Source organism: Chlamydotis macqueenii, chromosome 5, assembly GCF_036417535.1.
Source record: "Chlamydotis macqueenii isolate bChlMac1 chromosome 5, bChlMac1.mat, whole genome shotgun sequence".
Taxonomy (NCBI): Eukaryota; Metazoa; Chordata; class Aves; order Otidiformes; family Otididae; genus Chlamydotis; species Chlamydotis macqueenii.
This window is the reverse complement of record NC_141560.1, coordinates 54,439,049-54,449,393: the sequence shown is the minus strand read 5'-3', so window position 1 is coordinate 54,449,393 and position 10,345 is coordinate 54,439,049. Positions and strand designations below refer to the sequence as shown.

Sequence of the window (10,345 nt, the reverse complement as noted above, 5' to 3'; positions counted from 1 at the left end):
TGCAGTGTCATTAAAACAAGTGTAATTACACAAAAGTCATTAACCAAGACAAAACACAGGGCAAACCACTGGCTTGGAACAACTTGAACCAGAAAACCAAGCCAGGTCTGGGCAAGTCCAGAAGATTTAACGAACTGTCCTACCTAACAGCAGGCAGGAAGATACTCTTGGCAGAAAAATAGAGGTATTTTTAATTTTCACTTTACTGCCTTAGTCTTTCCCCATGCTGTAACCCTACATATTCAGACAATAATGGAACAGAGTTATGCCAAGTCCTTACCTGTTAGGAAATAAGCTGCAGAAAAAAAAAAAAAAAAAAAAAAAAAAAGACAGAAGTAAACTTAAGAAAGGCTTGTTGCTGCTACATTGATTTCCATTTTCCATCCTGGGTTGGGAAACAATACAGACACCTTTATAATGAAACTTGAAGCACTTACACTACACTGGAGAAAGCACTATTTATTCTGAGACAGTCAGTGATGTTTAAGTATATTAATAGAGCCATCAGTTATATACAATAAATACTTCCTGGTATTACTGGATAAGACGTGTCAGAAAACAAAACGATCTCCAAGAAAAATAAAGCTGATTTAAACAGGAAGATAAATTTATAATGAACAACAGCAACAACCCAATTCATCTTCAAGTCTTTCATAACTCCTCAGTGGATTTCACAGAAAGAATGAATGTCACAGTAAGTTTCCACAGGAGTATGCAGATGACAGTACAGAACTCACTGTTTTCAAGAGGTAGATACAAGGCTTAACAGGAGCAAGAAGGCAGGATTCACTCAAGAGCATGGTCACACTGGGTTGCATTTACAATGACATAATGAGATGGTTTCAGCTATCCTGTCATCTTCTCAGTGACTGCCCGTCAACTCACTGAAGAGGGGGAATGCTTGCTTAATAATAATGATGATGTTAGTCAAGTATACTTTTACTTAAGTGGAATAACCTTGCTATAAAATCTAGTACAAGCCTTACACTTAAAAATAATGGTTTAACTGGTCAGGAAGGCATGATTCATCCGCTCCGCCAGGTAACAGACACAGGTCTGAAGAGGCAATGAGCTACTGCACGTATTGCTGGTCCAGCCACTTTTATAACACGCTCCTGCTTGAGTAAAAGTCCCTCACCAGAGAAGTCCTGAGGGTTAAATCCACCACTCTTTGATATCGACTGACATCACTGTTCCTCAGTTTCAACTGACCGAGCCTCCAGACATTTCAAGCAGCATTGTGAAATGTGGCAATGCACATATTCAGTACAAGCCAATCAAAGCAAGCTTATTTCTTCCTAACTGCTGCTAAATACACTGTAGGAAGTCAAACCTGTACTAAGGCCATTAGACTTTAGTCCATCTCACAAGTATTAAAATGTCTTTTAATAAAGAAGATTCAAACTCCATTTCATGCAAATCAAATTTGATTAAATAGATTGGGCAAAACAGCCATTCAGAACTCTCCAAGTATGTTCAAACCTTTGTAAGCCTCTGTGAACAGCATGAAGTGTTGGTAAAAGATGGTGAAAGGTGTGTGGAGGGGGGTGTATGGAGGTGTTTGTATACACACCCATACATCCCTCCCCAAATCAAACACAACTCCAAAACTTTCCCTTCAAGTTCAGGATTCCTTGTACAAGTAGTATAGTTAGTGGGTAAAACACACCCTACACCTCCTCAGAACAAGCTCACACTACATCATATCCAGTTTAAATCCCAGGCTTAACTCGCCTCCCACACAAGCTGTGAAAACTAACAATAAATGCAATAAGGAAGAACCATCAAGACCACTGGAATGAGCATTAGGTAAGTCAACCTAGTCTACCTCTATTGCACCCTTTAATTTGAAGGCAAACTACACGGAAGGGTAAATTCTACTCAGCACCACTTATCACATCTTCACTCAACTGATACTACCTTTGAGGAACGGAGGGAAGTAAGACAAAATACTCCCTCTTTTCAATTTTGAGCTCAGTATGGACTGGATGGTGGACCGATATGACAGTTCATTAACAGACGGACATACAAGAATACTTTGCTGAACTGCAGGCAAGAGGGCTGAAATACAGTTTCAACTAATTTGCTGCCAGTATCTTTGTCACTTTTGATGGCTGTGTAGCTAGCTAATCCAACTGTTAGTAAGGGACAGATAGCTCCACTGGAAAGGACAGAAGTTTTACTACTTAGGTGTGTCAAACTTACGTAAGCTAACACACTGTTCTCCCTTGTTTGGAATTCCTACTTGGATTGAAATTCATGTGTTGAAATGAGTGGTTTTATTCCCAAAACTGCTTGTTCAATAATAGATCAGAAAGTGATAAAAGGACAGCTGCCAACCTTAAAGCTAATGTACAAAACATTTTTGGTCAAGCTGATCTGGAAGCAATTCTGAATTGAAGAAGAAACAACTTAGAAACTGACTGGATTCCATTATTTATAAGGTACAAATAAAAGTGTAACCATAGTTATCAATTCCACCTATGATAGTGTGTTTTTTCCCCCTCCATTTTCACACAACTAATCAGTTTGTAACAATTTAAAATGATGAGTGCCACTTAAGTTTGCTACAGGAAATGCAAGAGAGGAAGCAATAAGGGCAATGCCATTATACATCTGTGTTGTTTTTTCTTTTATTTCTGTATGCAATGTAATGTATAGGCACGTTGCTTGGGATGCCTTCTAAAATAAATCATTGGCCATTGTTTAGAGTATCCTTTTGGCTTTAAATACTGGTCAGGAAAACAAATGATGTAAAAAATAAATGAATATAACTATTACAGAAACAAAAATGGATTTGCATCTAAAAGTGCAGGAGGTGAAGTACTCTAACCCTTTCACCAGACAATGTGGCAATATACAGTATATTGCTTCTGTTTGTTTGAGAAGGCTGTTGGAATTTTACACTGACATAGAAAATTATAAATTACACAGAATTAGTTTCCATAATCACTATATATATATACACAAACCAGCTGTGAAAAAACTGGTTTAGAACATACAAATGAAAGCCTCACACAGATCAGTACAGTGAAAGTAACAATTAACATGCTCTGCTGCCAAAATTTGTATTAAAAACACTATATACTTTTAAAATGTATGTACTATAATTACATTAGCAGCATGGGCATTTCATTTACTTGACTTGTCTAAAAGGATTATAGCGTTTTAAATATGCAGATTGTTCTGAAATGTTCCATTGTGTAATGCTTGGTATTAAACAAAATCTTGGTGAATGGGTTAAAAGGCAGGTGAATCACTTAAACACAAGCCATGTGCACTTCAAATATTCTAGTGTTTCACCTGTAAGGTATTGTTTCAAGCAAACAAGACTTAACAGAACATATGGCTTTACAGTAACATCAATTTGTCAACTAAGTTGTAGCAATAAATACTTAAAATCTCTACCAATAGACTTACATTTTTGATCTGTTTTAAACAATACAGAAAACAATTACCAATTAAAAAACCTGTTGTAAAATGTTGAACACCAAAAAATTCTTATTTAAATCACTTTTGTAAGCTAAAACAACCAAAATAACATTTATAGGGCATTTCAGTTTCAGAAGAAACATGAATTCATTTTTTTCCTTTTCTTTTTACAAGGTGAAAAATGTATGAAAACTGCTAAATACTTTGGTCACACTAATCATCAAATAGTTATGTCTCAAATACATTAGATTTGTGTATTCACTTTTTTATAAAACTATTCTTACAGCCATTTTAACTATAGTAACACTACTGTCATTATATGGGTAGCAGGATCTTATTTCACAGGCCACCCATTATTTAGAACAATACAATATAAACATACGCAAAAATTATTGGTATTTCTCAATGTGCAATATTTTTACACTTATGAATTTCTGTACAATGTCTTAAAATCTAGAATATAAATGTTGCTGGTCCTGATCCCTTGCGAAATTAGTGCAGCAGTGACTGGCTTCAACAGTGTCTAGATGAAATCCTCAAGAAACTCCCAAACACCGGGATATCAGTTCATTTTCTTCAGCCACAGTAGTAGACACCACATATCATACAGGGCCATTAACAGATGCCTCTCCTAAATGGGTGTGTTGATCAGTCCTAAGAGGTCAAAAAAAAAAAAAAAAAAAAAAAGTAAGTATAGAACAAACAAGAAGGGTTCAAACCAAATTTGGGTAGGTGCCAAAGGAAAAAAAAAAAAGAAAAAAAAAACCCAAAAACCCAAACAAACAAAAAAAAAAACCCCAAACCAACAACCCCAGATAATGCGCAGCACAACTCCTGAGCTGAAGAGAGGAAACACAAGCAAATAACATGCTCATCCCATTTATTTTCTGGAGTTCAGCATTTTTGGAGTCATTATTGCCTAATTAAGCACAGCACTTTAATTAACTGAGCACACAATGGAAAAGTGTTTGATCTTTATTAACTGAGCTACTAAGTAATCTCTAGAGACACAGTATCTCCCCAAAAGAATCACTAATGAAAGTTACATTTCTGATACTCCTCCAAATCTTATTCTGCGAAATGTGATACCATGAGTATTTATGGTTGCATTTGAGTAAGCAGCTAGGACACAAGAAAAAAACCAATGACTTAAAAAACCTGCGTTAGTTACTCATCTAGTCTACAAACTGACATTTTACAAATACTTTGAATGCCAGTCTGTTAGCATGAATACTTCAGCAGTACGGAGGAAAACAAGGAGCAAACCTGCACAAGTTAAAACAATAACAGTATCTACATTTCTAGATAAGTTTACTGTAGATTTGGCCTCATTTGCGCTGGACTAACACAAAAAATATATCAAATCAGTAGTGCATGAGAACACTAAGAATTGCAAGTAACAAAAGGCAAAAAATCTCAACTTCCATTCAGTGCAAGTCTACTGAATACATTTCAAAATTCCCTTAAAGAATATAAATACCATTTGGAACTACACATGAGAAAAGTTACCTGTAACTCTTCTTCTCTGATGGTGTATATCACAGAGAAGCCACTCTTGGGTCCGTGCTCTACATGCACATGACCAGCAGGAGTCCCCTAGCTAAGTCTTTGGCTGTTAAGCTCTAAAAACACTTTTTAAAAAAATATGTACACATTAGAAAAAAGACAGACAGCATCAGACAAAAGTATTTTTAAAGAAATCTGAAGGTCAGAAAAGTGCTGCATGGACAAGGAGTCTGACAGTCCTTCACAGCAGTAAGTCACTTACTAACCGCAAAAAAGTCCATGACAGACAGGGCTCCTAGCAGAGATTACCACTGCTAGCCACCAGCCAAAGATCTACCTAGGAGACCCCTCCCACTAGTCATACATGCATGGAGCCCCAAAAGCACAATTATGTTTATCTTGATATTTACACTGTGCTTATACGAGGATCTGCTGTGACAGCCACCTTTAGAGAAAGTACTGAGCTTCGCTGAAGCCAGCTGGATTCAATGAAAGGTGTTCCTGGAGATTTCCTGCAACACGAAAGCAATCCAAGCAACTGCTAGCTCCGAGAGCCCTCTGTTGGTTTAGACAAGCTTCTTTACTCAAAAGGCAAATCAGCTAGTACCCAAAGACTTCTTCCCTATAATTTAATGCTTATAGGCATTAAAAATATTGTCTTCAAAAAAACAGTACCTCCAGACAAAGAAGAGGCTGTGAAAGACAGTTTCTTTTTTCCCACTTAAAGTATACAGGGTTGTTTTTTTCTTATTAGAATTCACTTGATTAAATTTATGGGCAGAGTAGAAAGTTCTAGCTTACAGTAAAAGGTAGCAATGTTTTAGTGTAACACCCAGTACCACAGAGGTAAGACATACTAGCTCATAAACATATCTAAAAACTAATCTTGTCAAACATGCTTGCTTCTTAGTCTGCATACAGCATAATCAGAACATGCAGTAGAGTTCTGTTATATGTACAGCTATAGTCTAAATCTTTGCTTATAAAAGCACTTCAATTTTGTCTTCACTAGAAAGCCACATATATAACAGTGTCCACAAAGTCTTAAAAATCATTACTTCTTTCACAGGATTTATGTGACAAATACCACGTTTCTCTAACAATAGTTTAAAATCTATTGAAGTCAAGAAACAAAACAGCTTTTTAACCTATTAAAACAACAAATTAAATGCAGATTCAGAAAAATCTATATTTGTGTATATATATGTTCTGAATTTTTATTTTCAGAATCATACCCCTGTTCATACTGCAAGGCAAAAGCGACTCCTGGAACTGCTATTAATTAAGCAAAATTCTCTCTCCCTTCAGAACATGCTCCCATTCAGAACATCCTGTGCTTCCTAACAAGAAGACAGTATGCACAGCTCTGACCCCTCAAGCCCCACTCTGCACAAAGAGGAGCAGACCCTACGGATTACTCAGGGTTTAGCAAATACATATTTAGGTTTTGCTTTTTTAAGGGTTTTCTTTGAGAAAGCACAGTTCCTCTGGTAATCCCTGAATTACTTCTAAAACAGGAAAAAGCAGCATACCACCCTTCGCCTTAATCCCAAATCTGTGGGATTGTACCCCATGTTCAGCAAGCCATTATTTCTGCTAGGTAACCAGTAAACTCTTGCCTAGACATTAATTTTAAAGTACTTATGAATACCTTAGCTCCAGAGCAAGGTCTTCACTGAATACTGTCTAGAAACCATCTCAGATATGAAACATCTACATTAAGCATTTTAACATTTGATGATTAATATCATCCTACATGCACTTGATTTTGGTGAAGCCATACTAGAGTTAGAGTTGATTGTGTACATTTCCATACCATTGTAACTTGGGAGGCAAGAAAAACCCTAAACAAGTACTTCAACAGGAAATGAAACAGAAGAAATACTGTCAAATGCCTTTTTTTTTCCTGGAGAAAGCAGTACTACCTAACAATTTAAGAGAAAAAAATTTAAGCAAAAGTAGCTTTCTCTGTTTGGTTATGGTCCCCTCAGAATTGTATCTTGAATTACTCTTCTCCCAGACTGCTGGTAGGCAAGCTGCCAAGGAAAAATATTCTCTTCTTTCCTCCAATAAGTATGCTGAGCAACCCAGACTGCTCCGTGTTTCAGGCAAGTTTTATTTGAAAAAAAATTATACATGTACTTTGAAAAGTCTTCTCCAAATCTACAAGTATTCAGATTAATACCTGATAAAGACAAGGGTGCAAATAATAACTGATTCACAATCAAACAATCATGACTTAAGGCACCATTTCCTTTCTATGCAGTGGCACTAGTGGACTCCCTCCCAAGCTGTTCTGCAGTACAGAATACAGAATGAAAAAATTGTAGACTAACTTATGTAAATTTTCAGGACAAAGTCAAACTTATTCCTCTAATAATTTTTTTAATCATCATTTTCATAACTGTATCAATTCACTATTCTAATTTGATATTACAAAACAGAATGGGGATATTTACAACACTGCGCAGAACAAACACTACAAGGCAAAAACATTTTTGACAACTCAAGAGTTTTAGAATCAACAGAAAATACAACTTATGAGAATTCTACAAAATAGATGCAAGCATATCTTTAGATTGAGCTAAACTCAGAGCTGATAACCAACAAGAATTCATTAATCTCTTTAGATCAATCCTATTAGAAAAACATGCAAACTGCTATTTAGAGGACTGAAAGCATCCTTGAATGCAGTTACCTCTGTTCTGGACTGCTGCTAGGCTGCAGAGCTGAAGGAGCCTCTTCTGCAACCTCTGCATTCTCTTCTACTACATATTTACAAGAAGCATCCTGCGAGGTAGACAATTTTCCTTCCTCACTTAGGAAAAAAAAAAGGAAATAAGTTATTTAATGTTTAAGTTTACTTAGAGGAAAATTTCAGGCAACATGAGAAAACTGGGAAACGGGTCCATATTTCACATGCAAATGGATTTTAAGTTATGATTGCAACATGAAGATCAAGCAGATGGCTCTAGACTTTACAAACACCTAATAATGCATCAGTGTTCACATCCATTAAAATTTGACTGGATAAAAGGGCAGGAAATACGGTGATTACAAATAAGACTAAAAAGGAAATAAGGAATGTGTGTGATGCCTGAAGTGGTAACAATCACAGCCATGATCCTTTACTATACATACCGATAGGATTTCAACACTCTGAAGCCAGAAGTATGCAAAAATGGAAGGAAGAAAGTATAAAAGAAATTCAAGATCCCCTCAGAAACTGGCATTAATAAAGTCTGTCCATAAAACGTATCAGCAGAATTATTAACTCATCACCATCTTTATTAAATTCCCTAATAATCCATACATTCTATTTCATTGTGGAGTTACATGGTACTAAGACTGCAGCCCAATCTATTTCATGAACTTCCTCTGAGACACAAAAATCAAACTTAGTTCAGTAAAAAAGCAGTACACTCACACTATACGACATTTCCATGTAAACTAGGCAGCCTCAAAAGTCATCAGCAAACAAATACTAGTATTGTCTCTAAATCAAAGCTTTTCTGCCTCTCTATTCCATCCTCTCCCACTTCAGCCACAGGATTATGAGTGCACTAAAATACAAATTTGACCATGTACCTGCAAGAGATAGTTATAAGGTAGCTCTGAAGCAGACACAAACATCAATCTTACACCTCTGTGGCAACAAATCTATTTACGCAAGAAGTTGGGAACATCTTAAAGCTACTTTCCTCTGTTGATTTTTCTCTCTAGTCTTACATTCTCCTTTCAATGGACCCTTTAAATTTCAATGAATCCTTCTCTTTCCTCCCATGCCTCTTTGTATCTGCAGAGCCTCTAAAAACAGTCTTCTGCATTGCAATCTTATCAAGATCCAGTTTCGCCATCTGATCTCCCCATCTCATTTGCCTTGATACTTAGTATTTGTTCAAAATACTTGTCACCATCACCATCAGAACTGGTCTCCCATATTTTTTAATTTTTTTTTCAAAAAGATGTGGTCTCTGCTATCATTCTTACCTTCTCATTCTCCATTTTGAACTACGCAGAGAAACCATTTTTGTCCTTTGCAGCTTTCCACAGATTAACTAATGTGCTTATGATACTCCTCCTTCTCCAAACACTGACTTCATCATCAATTTACTACTAGCAGAAATCTATATAAAACTTAGGTCTGGAAGCATCCACATTGCCAGGTACACAGGCCAGAGTAGGACCTCCTCTCACTACTCCAATTGTCCCCCAATCACAGAATAATTAATCTAGACTTCCCCCCCCCCCCGCATTTAGATATTTATTCCAGAGGAGATACAACTTTTCTCTCCCATTTATTGTTTTGGGATATTAAAAAGTCTGTTTAAAGAAAGCCATGTGAACATTGAGTATGAGGCCACATACCTCTAATACAGCAGACATCATCTTTCAGGCTCCTTGTACATTTCCTTAAACTCCTCTTTACAAATCAAGATCCCAGAGTTCCCATTGCTAGAGCTTTTCCAGATGCAATTGGAGAGAGTGCTAGATTAATCTCCTCTAGGGTGCCTTTCCCACAAAAGATTGGACTAGATGATCTTTTGAGGTCCCTCCTCACCTAGGTGATTCTAGGATATTGCCTCTGTTTGCACCTCTGTGTGTTTTCAACTACAAGAATTGAAATGCTTACTCCACAGCTCAAGCAGGTAATTCCTCAAAGAAAGGCAGGAACTGCCACCACATGCTGCCTCCTCATGTTAGTTTTTGCACCACTATCAGAAGTCACAGAACTTTAAAGTGTGTGTGAATTAAAACAGTTTAAGAAATACAAAATCATCATGGATAACTAAATCCAACTGTAAACATCTAACACAATAGCAGTGCAGACCATATAAAAGTGTTCTCCAAAGTAAAGAATAAACTGCAGAGCAAATGCATCATTAGCAAGCAGGCAGAAGATGCCACTGAATAGAAAGCTGCAAGGGCAAGGCGCAGGAGGAAGAAGCAGCAGCCTCCCCAGAACCCCGAGGTGCCCCTGCAAAACCGCTCTGCTGCTCTGCAGACTGAAGAAGTAAGACCCAGCACCTCAGGGGAGACACGGGAGCCGTGCGAGGTAGCGCGCCCGGCTCGTGTAATAACTAGCGCTACCAAGAAAAAGAGACGAGTGGCAGTAGTGGGCGACTCCCTCCTGACAGGTACGGAGGCACCCATCTGCTGCCCCGATGCGGTCTCTCGGGAGGTGTGCTGTCTCCCGGGGGCTCGTATCAGGGACATCACCAAGAGACTACCTAGCCTCATACGGCCCACAGACTATTACCCACTGCTGGTGTTTCATGTGGGGGCCAGCGACACAGCTGGCAGCAGTCTGAGAAACATCAAAAGGGATTTCAGGGCTCTGGGTTCAACAGTCAAAGGCTCTGGGGCTCAGGTGGTATTCTCATCAATCCTCCAGGTTGAAGGGCAG

At 37.7% G+C, this 10,345-nt stretch overlaps 1 protein-coding gene across 9 annotated transcripts in view; it reads right to left on the bottom strand.

Moving 5' to 3' along the window:
- Positions 1-444: 444 nt before the first annotated feature.
- Positions 445-10,345, bottom strand: part of PPP6R3 (protein phosphatase 6 regulatory subunit 3) — a 69,995-nt gene continuing 60,094 nt past the window's right edge. For all 9 annotated transcript variants that reach the window (XM_086749963.1, XM_086749955.1, XM_086749956.1 and 6 more), the window contains 2 exons: positions 7,637-7,756; positions 445-4,086 (listed from right to left, as the gene is read on the bottom strand). In XM_086749963.1, coding sequence (XP_086606089.1) covers positions 4,035-4,086; positions 7,637-7,756 — 172 coding nt within the window. In that variant the 3' untranslated portion in view covers positions 445-4,034. The remainder of the gene's footprint in view (positions 4,087-7,636; positions 7,757-10,345) is intronic.